Source organism: Mercenaria mercenaria, chromosome 7, assembly GCF_021730395.1.
Source record: "Mercenaria mercenaria strain notata chromosome 7, MADL_Memer_1, whole genome shotgun sequence".
Lineage (NCBI taxonomy): Eukaryota > Metazoa > Mollusca > Bivalvia > Venerida > Veneridae > Mercenaria > Mercenaria mercenaria.
In genome coordinates, this window is record NC_069367.1 from 13,142,522 (window position 1) to 13,164,038 (window position 21,517).

A 21,517-nucleotide genomic window follows, 5' to 3' on the forward strand; every position below is an offset into this window, starting at 1 on the left:
CAGATGGATCAAGTTGGATATATAAAGGTTTTGCTTTTAGATAAAGGATTTAATCGAAGGTGTATTAAAGAGGTAAATGTAATATTCATAATTAATTATTCATTTTTCAGGGTTTGAGAAAAACTATATTTTTCCTCCAAGTCAAATTTCAAATTAACACTACAGCCCTGAAGATGATGTGAATTATTTTTAGAGCTTATTGCATTGCTGTGCTGGTAGAGTTAATTGTAACAAATTAATTCTATGGGTTCCGCGGTTTTAATTTTCAATGAAATTTGGGTTGATCTTATTTCTACTGAAAGATTTTAAAAAAGCAAGATGGTCATACCTTAGGGAATTGGTGTCACAATCTACTGATACCACAACAAACTAATATTAAACCTTTTGTATACGGCTGGTGTAATAAAACCTCAACATGTATTTTGTTTTTTACAATCGACATGACAAAAGTTAATTCACAAGAACATAACCCTATTTATTAGATACTTTTAAAATTAATGCATGCATATGAAATTTGCATTTGAGTTCTTTTCGTCTTGTTGTTGGTAATGGTGATTTTTATACCAGACACAGAATACTCAAGTATATTCTAGTATTTATGACGATGTAATTAATGATTATTTAAACAAAATAATAAGACTACTGGAAAGTCTCTTAAATAGATTTTATTTAATATGTGTGTTTGGGATGTATGCTTTTTATCTTGGAATATAAATAAGGATGTATACTACAGAAGATCCTAAGCATTATTACATTTAACAGCTATATTAAATATTCCTCCAGCAGCTATTTTTCGTGTTTACGCCATTGTTTGTTATGAGGTAACAGTATTGAAATAAAATTACTATTGGATTGAACTTGTTATTGTTTATATGAACTTGTCATGGTTTTTAAATGAACGGCATTGTTTATATAAAATAAATATATATTAAATAAATTAAATATTATTATAATAAAATAAATATAAATGTTTTATTGACATCAAATTATATTGAACATAAGTTATCCTTACCAGTATGGACAAAAGAAAAATTTAAGCCCGAGCCAGACAACAACATAATTCCACTTTCATTTTGATTAAAACATTTGAACTATTACGTGGATAACTTTCCTTTACTTTTAACAAATCACTTAATTAATCAAATTAAAAAAGCTGTTGCAAATATTAATGGGTATAGATATTACAATTTCAAAAAAACATATGCAGTCAAGGTCATAATGGTGGATTTTTTAGGAGCTTTGGCTGGTTTGTTAGGAAAAAACAATTCTTCAAGGGCTCTAAATATTAGCCCCTCTAAGGCAATTGGCGCTTTGTCTGGACTGGCCATTACCTGGTGTTAGAAAAATTCTTGGTATGGGTATGATTTCGAGTAATGATTAGAGAAATTATGATATCACCATTTTCTTTATCCTACTCAAAGAATGCAACTAGTAGGATCTGGAGTGATTAAATTAACACATATAAAAAAAACTTAAATCAAGACGGTGGGTTTTTAGGTATGTTGGCTGATTGTATTGGATACCTTGATTACTTCTTGTTATGTGGAGAAAGGATACAGATTGATTCATACACGGAGGACCTTACAGACGATTTCCTTTAGTAAAAAAAAATAAACTTTAGTAAATTGAAAATAAAATTTAGTTATAAGAAAAAAATTTAGTAAATAGAAAATAGAATTTATAAACAAACCCTATATTAACTTGAAATTGTTACATTGGGTAAAACAATTAAATATAAATACTTTTGGGGTGTGTTTAGTAGAAATATTTATTATAATTAAAGAAAAGGACGAGGGTGGACGTATAAATTTGGACGCTCTGTTGGTCCTGGAACACATTGGGTTTGTTATGTAAATTATATGTCTTTGATTCCATTTGGATTCTCCGCCGAAAGAAGTAATTAAGTATTATACAAATGTAAATAAACAATGTTCATACCAAGACAATACAAGTATGCTTTGCGGATATTATTGTTTATTTTTCATTAAATATGTTACAAGATAAAGTACGTTGTATGATTTATTCGTATAAAATACTTAAAAATAATATTGTAAAACAAAATGAACAAACTATTATAAATTATTTTAACTTAATAAGGGACATGTAAATTAAACTTATTATCTCTGTTTTTTTAATTTTAACTGGAATAATTAATATAATGGGAATTTTCAATAATATAATGAGGAAATGTAACTATAAAATAAAAGACAATTATTAAGAAAACCTTCCATTGTTTTTTTTAACATTTATACCCAAGATACTGTTGGTGGATTATTTCAATGGGAAATCTGTAAATGCTAGTCCTGGTTTAGTTCAAAATGGTAATAATAAGAAACAATTAATTTTAATTGATTTTAATTATTCTTGTTGATGCAATTAAATTAGATATATGGAGAAGCTAAATTACAAATAAAAATAAAGAAAATGTAATTCTTCAAAGTTATTCATGTAAAAAATAACAGAAAAAAATGAATTCTATTTCAATTAATTATGCAAATGAATTAAATAAATGATGTTATTTATATATTAATTCTTTAAACGTTATGAATTTTCAGTTAGCAATTATGGTTCTATAATTTAAGTTTTAAAATTTAAGAATTAATTTAAGTTTTATTTAAGAATTAATTTAAGTTTTGATTATAGAATAAAAGCTAATGTATCAATCCATTATCAAGAATATATCTTTTTTAGTCATATCATGATAAGATGTTTTATTATATACATAACTGGAAGATTGTGTTTATCAGAACGAATAACTTTAAAGGTGTGATTACTTTGGGTTGAATTAAAAACAAGTACTTTGTAAAAAAATTTTTTAGGAATGGTTTCTATTGTTTTCGTAACAACAAGTTTTTTAATTTCCTTTACATTTTTTAACATTAATTCGTTTTCTTAATAAATAGAATTACATTTTACTTCTTTAATCCGACAAATTCAAACATGGAATTTAGGGCCGGCAGATTCATCTTTAAATTTTCCAATTACTTTTTTATTATTATCAATAAATAAAATTTTGAATTACTATCGTAATCACCTATTTATCAAATAAATCTTTTCCTAATAAAAATTCTCATATGCTTCTTTGGTTTTTATTTTCATAAACATTAATGAATCAGTGTCAGTGAATAACAATTTACAATTACCTCGTACTTTTCCTTAATGTAATTATAATGAAAATCATTCTTTATTATTTTGATAAATCTAGAATGCACATTCAAACATTACAAGGTATGTTTAATAACAATCATCTTGGTTTCTTGAATACCAAACAATTTATTGTTATTACTCGTTGAACTAACAATGATGGTTTGGCTATGTATTTTTATTAAAATATTTTCATCATGAGTTAATTTAATATTAACCACTCTTAAGTAAATCTCCATCGTCTTACCGAATACAGAGTTGTTCATTAACTTTAAAAAGTCCTTTTCATAATGAATTTTTTGCTTTAGATCTTTTTTGAGTATTCAATTCAATTATACTTTTTTAACCATGGACTTTCGTCAATAAGTTAATATTTTTATGTAGTTTTGTTTTTTTAACCCTAATTATGTTTATAGATCAAGATTTTTAAATGAACTACATTAATTTTTGTTTTTCTTTAAAGTTGAGAACTAACTCTTTACATTACTTTTCTATTTCAAATTCTGTTTTAATATTTTTACTATAATCAGAAAGCCATTGATCTGGTATTTTAATTTTTTAAGGAAGATAAAAGGATTTCATTGTGGGTTTTATGTAATTCTTTTGGATATTCTCAAGATCCACATTCAACTATAAAGTTAGTTTGTACTTTTGCAATTAATTTCTTGAATGGTTTTTCGATATAATTTAAAGTTTCGTGGGTATATAGGATGACACATAGCCAACCGTAAAGGTTAGTGGCGTCGAGGTACTTATGTATTTGCTTTTTCTTTTGAATTAGAATTCTTTCATATATATATTGTTTGCTTTACTGTATCTGTTTGAAATAATAACTTAGTCCTCCTCTCAGTCCCTTTTCATTAAAAAGATTAAATATCATTATCATTTATTATTTCTAACTTAATTCCAGTCTTTTTAACATGCATCCAGGCTAATCAGGGTACTAAAATATTGAAAGGATCTTAATTTGGAGTCTAAACATAGTTTTCTAAAATTTTCATATACATCAGCTAAAGTAATACGTCAGTTTTTAAAATATAAAATCATGATTTAATCACCCATTGTTTTTATTTTAAATTTTTTCCAGTATATTTTAGAATGTTCGTATTCATTATCAGATTCTGTGTGTTTCATTATAATTGTATTTAACTCTTTTTTTGAAGGTAATTCTGTTTCTTTGATTTTTTTAAATGAAGACATGTATTCTATGGGCATAAACTCCTTTTGTTTTTATTAAAAATTAAATATAATCAAATTCTTGAGATAAGTATTTAAATTCTGGAATATTTTTTTACTTAGTTATCCTATGATTGAGACATAAATTGAAATGAATCATTAAAGGACCAAGTCAGAAATAATAAATGCAATATATCTTTCCATATTGTTAGGAATTAACATTAATTTCTTTTTTATATTTCTATTTGTTGCATAATAAAATGACGTTCTTAACCTCTTATATTATGAAAAATATCAGGGATATTTTATGGGTTAGTTAAAATTAATATTAATTCTGAGTTGTGCACTTCCTCTAAATTTTTCGCTGCTGTTATCATGACAGTGATCACGTACTTTGATTGTATTCCTTCTATATATTCTTTTTCGCAGATATGACGAATACTTTTGTTTTTTTTAAATTCGTTGAATCATTTTTAGGAATCTTTGTTCTTTGTTAAGTGCTCTTAAAATATTTCTTTACTATTCCTCTTCCTCAAGCATTTTTTCAATAACTTATAAACTGCTTTAGGGGCCTCTATATAATATGGGTTGGTTTGTATATTTATCGTCATAACAACTAAACAACTTTATAAACCGTAACCACATTCTATTGATTTTGATATGGTTCAGTAAATGATGATTCAGTTGTGGTTAAAGCAGTTTAAAAACTTTTTTAGTTTTTGATTTCAAAAATCAGCATATAATTACTAAAGGTACTGGCTAAACACTTTATGATAATTTTTTAAATTTGTACTTTACTTCCCTCTTTGGCTTTTTTACACCTTGGGTACCATTAATAGCTTCTATACAGTTTGGTATGTGTTTCATTTAATATTCTTTCTTGAGTAAATTTGTAAGCTAACTGTTGACAAAATATTTTCTATGTTGGTCTTTGGTTTGGTTAGTAATTTATCTTTAAAGTCTTTTATCCAAAATAATGTTGTTTGGATAACAAGTTCTTGAGGGTTTACAGTATCATCAGTTTATTTTATCATTTATTTTATCATTAGTTATAGAAACATGTTCACAGGTGTTCTTCGTATTGTTACTTTGATTTGTAGTATGGGATAAATTCTATTTTCTTCATATCGAATTACTATTAAATGATTTTTCATTTAAAACTTCTATTTTAGGTATTTGATTTTAATGTACAGGATAATTTAATTCCAGTATATCAAGATAGTTTATATGTCTTTTATATTTTGTAATTTTTGGGGGTATTTTTCTACAGGATATTGTAAGCTTAAATGGACCACCATCTCAATCATTCGTTATCATTTCTTTATATTTATTAATCCTTTTCATTGAATTTTGTAATGGTTTTCGGTTAATTCTAAATAACTTGAAGCAGCCTATGGACTTTACTTATATCTTTTTATATAATTAGCATCACCTGACTCTATTCTCCTGCCACTTCCTTAGAATATCAATTACCATTTCTATTTATTATTTCATCAAAAGCTTGATGTAAAGTTTTTTTTATTTTCGTTTTTTGTGTTTATAATTTCTAAAGCCTTTGATTGAAAATAAGTGATTTTTATATATTGTTTCAGTTTTATCATTTTTGCAAAAGTTATTTTTAAAACAACGTGTTTTTTTATTCCGTTTAAAGTTTTAGTTCAAGATTTAAGTATTTCATAAGAGTCGTTTATAGTTAAATATAATGGATTCTTTGGATCTTGTTTTATGTAATTTAAATTTCAATTTTCTTTTTATTTTGTTTTGTAGATCTTCTCCAATTTCCATCTATATATTATATTTTGAAAATTAAATTCCTTAAGCAAAAAAGGAGTAAAAAAAAATAATTAAAAAATAATTAAAAAAAAATAAAATAAATAAGTTTTAAATTATCTTTAAGAAGAAATAAAATATTTATATTTATTATCTTTTTCCATTAACTTTTGATATTCCACATTTTATTCGGTTTGTCCCTTACAAACTTTTTATTAACCCGCATTAATACCAAAATTCTTTAGATGCTTTGTAAGTGCTTTTATATGTTTGTTCTTTCATTAGTATCACAGTCGGTTACAATTACTTTTTTAGGATTGTTTCGATATTTATTGGTTCTGGCAATCACATTATCTTTAATCATTTTCTTCTTCAGTTAATAGGACAACCTCAGTTCCCATTCAATTAAATTATTTTTTAAAAGATAAGGATCTATAACATTTTGTAATTTATCCATAGCATGATTTTTTATTCATCGCGAACTATTTGATCCAGTTTTGATTTAATTCCTTTCTCTTTTAAGACTTCTTATTGGAATTTTTGTTCTGGATTCATTATTTCTCCTAAAGTTGTAGATAATTTTGACATAATCATTCTATCTACCTTTCTATTATCCATTTAAATATATATATACTTATAGAAAAAATCTTTAAAACGCACCTAAAGAAATTTTAAAAAATAGGTAATATTTTCTATATCTTTTGAATAAGATTTTAAAGTCATTTTTTTCTATATTGATATAAACTGTTAAAATTTTAATACTTATTGAAAAAACATTCTGTTTAAAACATTCTTGTGTTATTGTGTATTTTTTCTATATAATCTAAACCAACTTTGTTTTCTTCCGTTCTGTTTCTTTTTTGTTGTCTTTTTAAAAATATTTTCTGGGTCGGTTTAACATAAACAAATCCATCAATTGGATTTTTTCGTTGGGTTTTATAATTTGATTAGTTAAGATAAGTTGTATACTGCACATCGGGTCATTTATAACACCTTTCGTGATGTTGTTTTTGTATAAACGTTACTGTTAGTTAAATAACTACGTCATGGACGGAAACCCATCAAAATGTTTAGCAGTAGATAACATTTTTATATGACTGATTTAAAGTTGTTAGCTGAAAAGGAAATAAATTTTTGGAAGGTTCTGAGCAGGGCACGTTTCAAATTAAAGGTTATATGATTTTATAATTTGCAAAGCTGGACACGGTTGCAACCGTGGTTCCATAACATTTTGACATTCGTGAATTGGTATCTGGAAATTATATTAAAATTAGGATTATATTTCTTTATTATTATCTAAAAAACGTACTTTTTCCTGATGCTATATACTACCTTCCAATGATATAAGTTTTCTCTTTTATATAAAATACTTATAGAAAAAATCTTTAATTATAGTTAATATTACTCTTCTTCTTTTTACTTTTATATCCGTTAAGTTTAAATTCTCTTCAATACGTTTCAAAAGGCATTGAATTTTTTTTCTTTCTGCATTTCTATTAGTATTGTAAAAAATATCCTGAATAATTGTTTCTCTTCTTCTTTATTTACTTTTCAATCCGTGCAGCTTTTGTTATTAGTTGTTTTATTTTTGTGAATGATTGGCTTTTAAAATAAATTTCTTGTCGTCAAGTTTTTGTTCTGTTAGTTAATATGTAATTACTGATGGAAACAGCCGCAGAACTGCTACATAATATAGGAATAGCTGGAACAAGTGTAATGCAGCTGAGCAACCAAAGATACCTGCTGTATATATATATCCGGTACTTACTCTGCACAAAAATTCTTAGCTATAACTTTTTCTGTTAAGCAGCAGTAGTTTAGTTAAGTGAATATTTTATTGATTATTGTTTCTATTCCATAATTAGAAATTAAAATTTTTTTATAGAACCATTTATATAATATATTTTTTAAAATTAATTTTCTTTCCAATTCACTAAATGGTACCCAAACTATTAAATTTTTCATTGTAACCTTTCCTTTTTACTAAAGCTGGTTTTTTGTATAGTCTCGTCTCAATAACGTTTTCTATTCAAATAACTTCTTGTGTAGTAGGTAAAAGTTCTTGTTCATAAAATGAACCTGATTTTTTTCATAATTTAATCTTTAAATCGTGTTTGTTTCTGGACCTCTGTATTATTATTTTTATAATTTTTAAATATTTCTCTGTCCAGTTTGGTGTATATCCTTTTCATCAAATGTCTTTTATGTTGCTTAAAGCGGAAATCGCTCACCAATTTTAAAATTTGTTTTTACTCTTTGGTATCTTTAAATCTCCATATAAAATTAAAGTAAACAGTACTTTTATTAAGTTTTTTCTAGCTTCGTTTGGTGGCCATTTTTATACTAGAATGTTTTGTTTTGTTAGTTTTATCAACCATTATCGCTAATTTCATCTAAATAAGTATTAAGTTTTTTTTGCTGTAAAATATATTCCACAGTTTTTCTTTTTAAATTCTATTAATCTCTTTTATACTACTGCCTTTTCCTTCATTAAATGTATGGTAATAATAATCTTGTTTTATTCAAAAATGATTCAACTTTTATTAGAAAATTCTTTTCCTTCATTTACCCATAAATTTACTGGTAATCGTCCTTCTAAAATTTATTTTTCAAATGCCTTCGTAACAAATTCTCCTGTTTTTTTCTTTAATGGGATAACCCAAGCATATTTTACTAAATTATCAATTTACGGTTAACATGTAACTTTACTTTTAATTTATTTTGAAAAAGCTTTGCAGGTCCAAAACCTAATCAGCTGACCAGTTTCAATCAATATCATTAACTATCACTCTTCTGTTCCTAAATTTCTTTTAATTGGTTTTGTGTAATTCTTCTGCTAATTCATCGTCCATGTGATTCCTGGGGTAGTACTCTACCCCCTTTTCCGTTTTTTGATTTTTGTCGAGACCATGGGGGTCATTTCGTTTTGTAGCCGGTTTTACAACTAAATGTTTTTCAATCTTTTCTCCAATTGTATTTGATTTAGTTTTTATTTATATTGGAAAAGCATTTTGCTTATCACATGTATTCCCTTTTTTACACCACTGTCGTAGCAAAATCATGGTCCCTACATACTGCATCCTGTTCTTTGGCTGGGGGTCCTTTATCTAGGGGAATTCCCGGCCCACATTAATTAATCCTGGTAAGTGTTAACCTTTCTTAGGTAATAAAAGGTAACATTGCTTGTGTATCTAATTACCCCTGTACTTTTAACAACTTTGATTTCATTTTTTCCACATGTTGATACAAGTAGCCTTTATCATTTTTCTCCCGTTTGTTTTTTTTTTGTTTGTAACTTAATAAGGATTAATATTATCAGTAAACTCTTCTTTCTTTTCAAACATTATATTTTATTCTGTAAACTAAATCTTTTTATATGTATTTAAAACTTTTTAGTTGGTTGTACTGGGTTTTGTAACTGTGGATTTTAAATTGTCAGCATTGGTCCAGTCCAGGACCAAAGAACTTATTCTTTTTTATGGTTTTTTTTAAACCAAAGGTTTTCATTCGGTTTAACTAATGATTTAAAATATTTTTTGGGTTTTAAGGGTAGCAAGTTTGTGTTTAAGTTTTGGGTAAAATTATAGTCCAGTACTTGAATAGGGACAAGGGGTCAGGGGGGTCAAAAACGCTCGCTTCGGTATTTCTAATACTACTCAAAGCTGTTAGGATGCTGATTTTTCACATGCGTTTCTTATTTCAATTTGCAGAATATCATTGAGACAGATTAGAAACTAAGTGTCGTGTTCTAATGGGCTGTGCAAAAAATACATGACATAAATCTTCATAGGAAATTCTGGTGGGCTTGGTTGGGACAACTTATGATCTCTTTTCCTCATTCGGTTTTAACGTATAATGGAAATTAATTTAGACTGGTAATATTTAGGTTAAAGATATTAAAATTCGGAAGTCACATTTTTTGGTCAATGTAATATAAGTTTTTAAAAATGTTTCTTGTTACGAGCTTGGCTTTGTTTTAATACTTTAAACTGGCAAAAAAAAATCATTAGTTTTGATTGGTCTGTCTATTGTTTGATTGGAAACTAACAGAATAGAAGTTTCACATTTCAAAGCAAAGGTAAAAAAATTAGTCTTTTAATTTGTTGGTTTTATTTTGCGTTTTAGTTCGTTCCGCAACAACATGTATTCTAAAAAGAAAACATAATACTATTTTTCCTAACATACCTTCCACATAAATATGATCTGCCGTTTTAACATGGCACTGTTATAATTACTTCAAATTATTTATATATTGTAATTTATAATCAGAACTTACATTTATGTGACCTTGAGAAACACTCAAGGGTCAACAGGACCTCTCAACAGTCAATCATCTTGGGAGTTGACTGATGTCACTCAACCTTTATGAATAATTGGATCTTTTTCCTGAGTAAGACGTGACCGTTAGGCAATTTTTTTTAGTGTACTCAATGAGTAGTGTTGGAGTATTGTCTATGAATATAGCTCAAATACATGTAGGCCACGTATTAACAAAGAAATAGGGTGGCATATTTCTGCCAACCACATATCCACTTATTTATCTCGAAATTGTTCGTAAAAATGTCATTTATTCAGTTATTATCTGGCAATTGACATAACAGCTTGTTATCCACTTAAGTATCTTAACAGGTAAAAACTGCTTGTTAGTGCCCACTACTGCCATCCACATATTCACTTACGATAATTAAATATGTTGAATTTTGTCAGCTGGTCAATTATGATTGGCAATATCCCGTAATCGTTCCGTATTAATACGGAACAAATGAAGATACATCCATTCTGTCTAAATGTAAAGCAAGACCGAGACTCGAACCCGGGGCCTCGGAATACCGTTCCGGTAATCTACCGACTGAGCTAACCAACCGCTACAAGTTTTTCTCTCTGTTTCAATATTCAGTCATTTACCGTGACATTTTTCCCCATCAATTATGAAATTCGTCCTCGAATTTTAGTAGGTACTTTATAAATCAAGCAATCACAGGCGTCGAATGCTAACCAGTGTAATACCGTCACGGCCCCATGCTGGGCGCCAATGTCACAGGATTAGGAAAATGTGCAGCAGACCGGGACCTCAAACCAGGGAACTCGGAATTACCGTTCCTATAGCTCTACCGACTGAGCTACCCGGCCCGCCTATACATTTTCTGCCCGTTTTCAATATTCTATACTGTGGAATTCCGTGTAGGGTCGTAAAATTTAACCGTTAATCGCCAAGGTGGGTACTAATATTATACTGGATATCTGAACAACTTTCACAGTAAAAACTTATTTATGTGATATTTGGATGGCAGAACGTGTGGCACCAACAGGCACAGTTTTGTCCTGTTAACTTTAATTATTGGGATAACACGCAATTTTGACGCTTTTGCAAGTTAATAACTGGATATGTGAACATGTTTAGAGAAAAACTGTCTACATATATAAGCTGTTATGTGATTGGCAGATATATGCCACCATAAAGAAAACATGTGCGTAATACGCAGTAAATATGATTGTGTGTGACATTAGTGACTTCCCATGATAATAAACGAGATTGACTGTCGGGAATATTATGATGTTGGTATCTTAACGACTTGCACATTTTCTTTTAAAGTCGAATGTGTCTGTAGGACATAGGGTGTGCCCTCCACTGGTACATTTGTCACAAATAAGGGGAAATAATTCAATTTTTTGCAGGGGTTATTGGGGTAAAGCACCAAACAAACATTTTTGAAAGGATTCTTTATTATAGGCCATATACTTTTGAGCTATGTGGCATAACACGCAAAAATCCACGTTTTTGGTCTATTTCAGGGCCGATCTCGTAATAATCGCTATGATTATCATGAGAATGCCAAATGTGTCAAGGTCACATTATGATAATAGAGACTCAAGCAAGGTCTCATGGATTTACTTCAAATACTTTTTGAGCTAGGTACATCAATTAGGTGAAAATGTGCAGTTTTTACTATTTCAAGGCCCATAACCTTAAAAATTGGAGGGCGGAGCAGCTAAATGAAAGAGTTGTGCAGTTTATTTCATGATAAAGACTTATGCATGTTTTTTCAACCAGTTTTTTATCATTACTTTTTGAGCTAGGTTGCGTTCTCAGGGTGAAAAAATGTGGCATTTTGATATATATTCTGGGGCCTAACTCTGTAAATAGGGGCTTGACCCCAACGAAAAATTGGAGGTGCGCCAAAGTTATATTCATGATTAAGACTCATGAAGCGTTTCATGAATCTTCGTTCAAATACTTTTTAGATAGGCAGGTCACGAATTCGGACGGAAGGACGCTCGGACGGTACACACGGAAGGAAGCACGGAATGACCAAATTATATGCCCCCACTACCTCATCGGGGGCACAAAAGGTTTCCGGATCCGAGTTTTTATTTTGCTCTATTCACGCATGTTTTCGTTTCGGTCTGCCTCGTGTGTATGCGAAACAGCCATAACTGGTATATGACAGTGCATTTATCTATACGCGTCACGGGCCAATCAGACGAGTGGGAATGAAAGGCGGGAAAAATGAAGTATCAAACGGTCTCCACGGACTTTATTGACATATACACAAGTGCGAGATATAGTACATAATTGGTGACACGATTCTATTACGTCAAACTTAATCTTCGCGCGTTATTTAGAACAAGTGACTGCAAAGGTCGAGACAGAAAAACACAAATATTTAATGAACAGTTTCTGAATAAAATTTATTTCTTAGACAGGTGATCAAACACCAACCCACCCATTTTTTATATTATTTTTACAGTCAACCCACCACCCATAAAGACGATTTTTGTGGGCGACAACCATCCATTTTATGATTTCTGATGGTCCCACCACCCATAATTATGATTTTATGATGGAACCACCAACCATTTTGATTTTCCGATGAACCCCCACACCGTCAATTAAAAATTCGGTTGACGTCGACCCCCCCCCACCCACCCCCCCCCCCACCAACACACACACCTTTCAGTTTTATTCTTGAATCGCCATTACGGATGCAGGGGGATACGAATATGCGGTTGAATTTCAGATCAGCGGAAGCCGGTATGTTTTCTACCTCCTTTATCTTTCGGATTTTACAAATGGCCGAAATAAAGATATCCAACAATTACCTTATTTTATTTTAAGAATTTTGTAAAATCGATGGTGACCTAAATCACACTGGGAAACCGGCTATCTGGACGACGCTGGTAATGTCTTAAATAAAAACCAATTTGCGCTAAACTTTGGATTTTTGCTCGATTTTTTTTTTCAATACTGAGTAAATGTTGCGAAATATCTTCAAGACATATCGATCGAATTTGGCCCAGAAATTGTAAATGTAAGCCATGGTCATAACAGAAATAAATGAAAAACTTTACCAACCGTTTTACAGCTGGGTTACATTTCCAGCTGGATTACATTTCCAGCGGGCGTCAGGAAAGCCGGTTATCCAGTGTGTAAATGTACAAAAAAAAAATCGTACCTGTTTGCAAAGGTTTTAAGTGTAAAACTCATTCAAATGTAGTTGCATTCCATAAGTAAAAGTTCGGTCCATAAAATATCCTAGTCAAAATAATTCGACGTTCAGATTGTTTTATATTGCCCGCGAGTGGGGATCTTGCACATTTGAAAAAAAATATCTCAATATTTCCTAGGATCGCGTCAAATTAGTTGGACTAAAAATATCCATGCCATGATGCGAATACCCATACAATGATTGTTAGTCTTCTTCTAAAACAAAAAAAAAGACGTGCGTCTCATGTTTTATGGTTCATTTGGCCTATGTAAACATGATCTGTTATGAACCATTTGGACCAGCCTGGTACAAACAGGCCATCTCTCTGACCTGAAAAGTATGTATTCACACTGCGTAAGCACTCAGGCTCTGCTCGCACACCATACCTATTCAGACTTTAATGTGTAAAGGCATGTACACAAAAATGACAAATTTTGCCGACGCCTGGTTAATTGTAATGTGTTTTTAAGAAAAGCAATAGATGGAAAAAGAAAAATAGCTCTCGGCTCATTTACACGGATAGTTCAACTTTATCGTGCATGTTGTAGTTTTTCGCATTTATGCTTGATGACATAGAATACTTACACCGAAAATTGTGACACGAACATACTGATAACTTTTCCCACTTTAGTCTTTTAATTAAAGTAAGAGTTCAGCGCTTCATAGTTTTAATGTATGGTCACATTGGAATAAAGTTTGTTTTACAGAAACTTCGACATTCCTCAGAAATGATATCATGTACCCCACCCACCTAATTCATAATTTCAAAATAGCATAGTTTATCTGTTTATACTGTTATATAACCTGACGCACTGATATATTTATATGTACGTACGATAATATACCATAATAATTTTAAAAATTATTTCATTGAGACAAAAAGAAATTCAGTCATAGAAAACATCTTACCTTGCATTGTTTGCTTCCGGTTTCTTTTAGTGCTGCTCTTGACACAGAATTAATTTTGAAATAATTTGTGTCAAAGATGTATACACTTTTCTTTACATAAAAGAACGTTGTAGCACCGAGTATGCATGCTAAGATACAAATAGTTAATAGTTTAGGAAAGTAAGTCATTTTAATTTCCCTTTCAAACAGGCAGTTACACTAACAAAAAAAAATCATTTTTTTCGTGGTGCTTCACTGATGCATAAACATCAGTACGTTTACACAACTGTACCGGTAAGTATGAGTTATATACAAGGGTATTCGTGCGGGGGAATCTCAGGGAACGTAGCTTGGGTAGCAAACAAGATTCATAGAGGCGAGTTTGTTATTAAATTACGTTCTCTGATATTCTCCCAAGCACGATGATACTCCCCGGTAACACGCGTAAAAACAGTAAACTGAATATATTTTTTAATATCTTGAATTTAAAGTAGATCTATTCAAAATATTTCCCCTCATGTGCCTCTCTTAGAAACATTTTACTGCCATATAAGTCAGAATTATGCATGCTCGCATAAGGGAGTCCTTTTTTTTAAAATCTTAAATAAACTACTGAATGAAAAAATATAAAAATGCACAAGTACACATTGAAAAAATCTATATCAGTTGGTGTAATTATTTTTTAAAACAAAATATTGTGAAGAAGAATTTCAAAAAGTAAAACTGCCTAAAATTTTAATTTCAATATGCGTTAGACGGCGTCAAGTTGTAATAAATCATTTCATTTTACACTGCACGTACTCATCTTCACATTGAGCTGAATGCTATTATGTTTTGTTGTACGGTGCATCGCAACAAGATTTTCAATGCATCGTTCCATGTTAAGATTGACGGAATGAAGTTTTGCATTAAATGGTTTCAAAATACATTGCACTGAATGCAAATATATTGGACGGGATGGAATTTTAGGCTAGACGGCGTTGAAATGCATTGCATTGACTGAATTGTTTATGAATGGATTGTATATTTACTAATTTTGGCGCCAATTCCTTCAGCTATTTCCGGAAGTAAAGAAAATGAAAGTAGAAGTGCTAAACTTGAAAACGAAAGCCGTATTTTGATTCGTCGATAATCAGGGGTCACGCGAAGGGGTCATCCCGTCTAAATATAATTATGCGCGTAGACTTTTTGTCCTAATAGGGAGTCAGTTTTCAGCATTTTCGAACGAATTGAAATGACCTGTGCTTTAGTAGAACGGCATCTTAGCTTTTCATCTACGAAACGATATTTGAGCTCGGGATAAACAAAAATCCCACAGGGGTCCGTAACGGAGTAAGGGCGCACTGATGACATTATGGCTCGGAAAGGATATAGAAAGAATATTTCTGTAAAACATAAAACATTTCATTAAAAAAAACAAAAAAGAATAACATTGTGTAAGCTTACTATGTTACGGATTTCGTGTTTTCATGATCTGTAAACCTAGAAATGTTCGCGGATACTATATTTCGCGTTTTTCAAAACGTGGATATTTTCGCGGATACAAATCTTCGCGGAATCATATCCATCGCGATTCTCGCGAAAATTAAGTCGTAAGTGAACATATTTAGTATAATAAGGTAAGTATCACTGCATAGTTGCATTTATAGTATTCTCGAAAACGTTCAGTTTTACTGTACCCTTCAATTATAAATGCAACCTAATCCTTTTCATCCATATCAACGGTTATTCACACCCCCAATTATGGACAGTCAGTAAATTGCTGTTATTACACTTTCATTTGTTTGCCATTTAAATAGGCTAATAATCCACACTTAGCAGAAATAGACACAATATTTTACTTTAAAATAATATATCATATTGGCTGCCGACTGTAAATTACATGCATATGTCGTTCGATAGATGCACTCGTATTACGTTTGTTTTCATCCCGTTTGCCTGACGGATCAATATTGAAAATGTTGTTGCTTCATAAATAAGTAACTTGTCAATCAATTGAAATAATATGTAGGCATTGTACCTAATTTAAAGAATATTTAAAAAATGGAATAAAAAAAGTAAATATTGTCATATATGATGTCATTGCATGATACAACAACTTTTATTTTCAATGTTCTGTCATCAGTAATGGAATAATGTTCAAAAGATGATCAACAACAAATAGTCCTACCTGTGTAAAGGAAAGGTAACTGTGTAACTAAATATTGGTTACTTAAGACAGTACTAGTTATCTCCCTTATCAATTTGCATATTAAGTGTCAGAATTGACCCTAAATTGACCTATGGTCTGTTTCGTGTAGCAATCAAAGAAAACACTGATGTTCTTAAATATTTATTTAATTCTGTTTATATGAAATATAATGATTTATATAATGATTTATATAATGTTTTATGAAAATAGTACAGGTATGTTAATGAAAGTGATAAGTATGTGGTATTGCACTTTGTTGACAGTAAAAAATATGAATTATACAAAAATGGAAATTTTCATGAGATAAAGAACATAGCCACAATTGATTAAAAACATAAGATCATCAAAAATAAGCCAACCAATTTCTAGGAAAAGGCACTTTCATAGTAACAGAGAAAATCAAAAATTACTCGAAAAGAGGTCAAATGTTGCCTTATAGTACTACTTCTTACTGTTTGAATAATGCCAGTTCAAATCAAAATACAACATTTTTGGAAACTTTATGAAAGTTTTATGGAGGCTGCTGAAGACCAGTAGCCTGTAATGTGATATAAAATCTGAAATACAAAACGTTTGACTAGTACAGTGGTTACATCACTGTAGTGTTTCTAAAGTAACCGTGCCACTATCCAAGTTGACAGGGAACTTAAGGAAATTAACATGCAAAGTTTCGTGAAGACTAATCAATAATATATTGTCCAGACAAACAAATCACGACAGGCACAGGCACACCATTTGGACAACTAAGTCTTCATTTCCGTAAACTGGCACAACAAAAAGTAATGACAATTTAAAATACTGAAAACATACTCATGACAAGTAAAAAAGGGCCAACATGTCTGAATCATAGAACTTTCTGATCTTATGATGCTTAATGAGGTAACATGTTACACAAAATATTGCTATGGTAAGAAAAGGGCAATAATTATGAAAAAAGCCAAATGCAGTTATGGAACTAGTGCATTTAATGTCAAATTATTACAGTTTGCAATTGTAAGACGTTTGTTACATTTTTCATTAACAAAGTGGAAGGTGCTTTAGGCATTTTTATGACAAAACATGTCTCCCACCTATGTATACCTTTAGCTGTGGCGGCTATTTTGTGCAGCAAAATGGAAAGTGTCGGTGATATGCAAAAATATACTTGGTACTGATCACTCCTGTGAAGTTTCATCAAAATCTGTTAAGTAGTTTTAACCTGTGAAAACCGACAAGATTTTTCTATTTTTAGCTATGGCTGCAATTTAGTGCATCAAAACGAAACATGCAAGCGATATGCACAACACTATGCTTGGTACTGATCAGTCCTGTGAAGTTTCATCAAAATCTTGCCAGCAGCTTGTCCTCTTAAAGCCAGACAGGCTTAATGCGGATAGACGAGAAGGCATAATTAATACCTCTCCCCACCTTTAGATGAGACATAATTTCGAGATAAAACCTTACATACAACACTCTACAAAATCAGGATGCTAAAAAATGGATGTGCAATACCTCTACCTATTCTTCAGTGAAATGAAAAAGGACAAAACACAAGTAATATGGAGGAGTTATGGGCCATGACACGTACGATAAACAAATGTTTTAAGACTGAAGAAAATGCATTGATTAGTTCAAAAATTTACATTAGTGTTTTAGTTCAATATAAACTTTGTCATACTAAAATAATATTGCAGTTATAATGACCAATCACTTTTTAGATTTATGAAAGAAAAAAAAAATTATGCCAACCTTAAACTTACAACTTTAAAAGCGAAAATTATCAAACGTTTTACTGTGGTATTGCACGAAATTAAATTTTGTCACCATACAAATAATTAATGATTTTAATAATACTGATCACTATGGTCTTATGTTTGATTTGTGAACTACTGTGCTATAAACTGAGACAAAACAGTACTGATACACTACAAGACACAGTATTTTGAAAATTATAACAGTGTAATGTTTACATATTCTCAAAGTTTCTGAATCACATTTACATGCACGGCTGGACAGGACTTGCTGCTCTCTACATGCGTGTCCTACAATAACAGCAAATATGTAACAAAGTGGATTCAGAAGGCTCCTCTACACTGAACTGTGCAAGCTGCAGACACTGATCTTGAACAATAGCTGAACGGTGACACTGAAGATTTCACAGGTATATATCTGAAGAAAGAAATGCATATTGTAGTTACTCTGTATTCGAGGTGTCTGCAGCTCTTTAATATTCAAAATATGTATATTTCTGAATATAAGGTAGAATAAAAGTGTTACTAGATTAATAAAACTTCAACATATCTTATGCATAAGACCCATTTTAGTAGAATATATGAAGAGGCCAATAGTGACCCTAAGTCACTCACTTGACCTTACTATTTGACCTAAAATATATGTATGACACTTTTTATTTTTGAATATTATGATGGCAGGCTATATTTTATTCTATATCTTAAATACTTTGAAAAAAACACACCTTAGACTTGACATTTCATAATTTATATCTTACATTCACCTTTTTAAGCTTATAACAATAGAATTGTGTTTACCTTTTTAATTAATTTCAGGAGAAAAATGTAAGATATTTGGAAAGTTACATTCATAAGTCTGTAATTATTTGGTACTGTATAATTTCTTTTTGTAAGTGTAAAGTTTATATATCATACTTGACCCTTGGTCTCATGTGAAATAAACTTTACACAAGCCTCTAGAAGTGATATATACCAAATCAATAACTGAATTACATTGTAACTCTTTGAATATTGTAAACAATTACCTGAAGGTATCAATATCTGTGTTTAATTAAGTCATACAGATCAACACTGGCTGTACCATCCTTCATGAAACTTCATAAAATCATTTTAATGACATTTACAATGTGTATATGTTAAATGTTTAGGGGAATGTAATTTTAATAACTGGCATTATATTAGCCTTGACATGTTCAACTTGTTAAAGAGTATCATTTGTACATCATTGTACCATCAGACCATCTTTCACTTATGTCAACCTGACTAGACATGTTGGACACCCTGAAATATATAAATGATAAAATCTGTGAACAGTTAACAATCATCATGCAAAAACCATAACACCATCTTTATAAAATCACCTTAACACCTTGATCTTAAAAAATATTATTATTTCAAATTATTATTGTCCATTAACGTATAATGTATCCCATCCATAATCATTACATGACTCCTTATATAATTTACCAGTTCATAGTTTGGAATGGCTTCCAGTCTAAATCCAGAAGTTGAAGAAAAACAAAATTATGAAAGTTTATTTATGGTGTCATTTAGAAGAATGACCTGCCTGTTAATTGTCAACTGTTTGCTCTTTTTAATATTGATAGGCAATTGCATTTTATCAAATGTTGTCTAATATATATATCAACTGTCAATAGTTTACATGACAAAGTGTTAATTAGATGTCACTGACTTGTTTACTCTCAACATCATAAAGAGAGATAAAACTACATGTAAATTGTAAAACATTGTATGAGATACCCTTCCATCCTGTATAAATTGCCTTTAAAAAGAAATTACATAGAAGTATTATCCCACTGTTTTGACTGCCCCTGCTCTATCTAACTTTTCAAGCTTCTGCAGCCACTTTAATGTGTCATCTGTTCGCTTGTACTTCTTTCTGAAATGAGGTAATTATAATATAATATTTCAATAACTTATAATAAATATATTATTATATATTCTTTTCCTACATTTGCAACAGTTTATTTGAAATTCATTTTATCTCAATTACAATCTGATAAAGTACTTGATTTCTAAACGAAGTCTGAGAACGACCATTAATTCGTCTTCTGTATATTTTGATTTCCATTTTTGCTATTTTTATGTTATCCAATCAGGCGACTGTTCGATTGTCAAAGGTAGAAAAATATGCAGTTATTCAGACTCGACCGGGACCCTCGCTTACAAGCAAGTGGCCTACCGACTGAGCTAACATCTATCTGATACATTACGACATAAGAATTGTAAATATCAAAGTCAATGCTGAGGTAGATTTGCAAGAGTTGTAGCTGGCTCTGATTGGCTAGTGAAAGGGCGTCAGAACGAGCAATGAATAGGTCGTTTTCAGATCCTATGCGTAGCGTAATAGGAGATGTACTTTAGTCAGATTGTCTCAATTACATTCTGTTCTGACTACAGCTAAAATACATAGAACAGACTATAAGCTAATATAAGGTCAAAGGTCACTCTAAAAGGAAAAATCGGTAAACTTAGGCCTAGTTAATAACGGATGCTTTAAATAAGCTGTCACTTCACACATTAATTTGCCATAGGATTATGTATCTACAAACAAAAAACAAGAAAAAACAAATTAATAGAAAGAACATTTTTGGGCAATTTAAAAAGCGACAATGAAAGTGAAAGTAGAAAGTCAATATTTTCTTATCGACTTTTCTTTCATAATTTCCATTTAAAGCGTAACAGTCTACTTTCATATTGTATTGAATAATCCATAAACATTATACTTACCGTTTAAATGCATGAAAAATCCTCATGGTACCCGTAAACTTATAATTTGTTGATAACCTCTCAGTTTTCGGCCGTTTTCACGTGAAAATACGAAACTGGTGTTGACATAAATGTTCTACTTCCGGCGGTATTCGATTGCGTAAATCGGCTCTAGTACTATGCCTATAATATGGATTTGTGCAATTAGGTATTTGTCGTGTGTTCTAGTTGTCGTGTTTTCGCCCAACCGACACGACACCATGAAAACACGACAAATACATTATTTGTCGAGTTTTCGTGTTGTCGGGTTTTCGCCCCGCCGACACGAAAACACGACAAATTCTTTTCAGACATCTCTTATAAAATTAAGAGCAATACGAAGTGTATGTATAAATGACCCG

At 30.5% G+C, this 21,517-nt stretch overlaps 1 protein-coding gene and 1 long non-coding RNA gene across 2 annotated transcripts in view; both read right to left on the reverse strand.

Moving 5' to 3' along the window:
- LOC123555619 (uncharacterized) overlaps positions 1-14,792 on the reverse strand; it is a 32,721-nt gene extending 17,929 nt beyond the window's left edge. The window contains exon 1 of the mRNA XM_045346215.2: positions 14,487-14,792. Within this exon, the coding sequence (XP_045202150.2) occupies positions 14,487-14,654 (168 nt within the window). The 5' untranslated portion in view covers positions 14,655-14,792. The remainder of the gene's footprint in view (positions 1-14,486) is intronic.
- A 1,992-nt stretch (positions 14,793-16,784) lies between these two features.
- Positions 16,785-21,291, reverse strand: LOC123555617 (uncharacterized). The gene is made up of 4 exons (XR_006687346.2): positions 21,138-21,291; positions 20,187-20,286; positions 19,412-19,667; positions 16,785-18,804 (listed from the first exon to the last, which is right to left on the reverse strand). It is a non-coding gene; the product is annotated as an uncharacterized LOC123555617 (long non-coding RNA).
- Between the last annotated feature and the right edge of the window lie 226 nt (positions 21,292-21,517).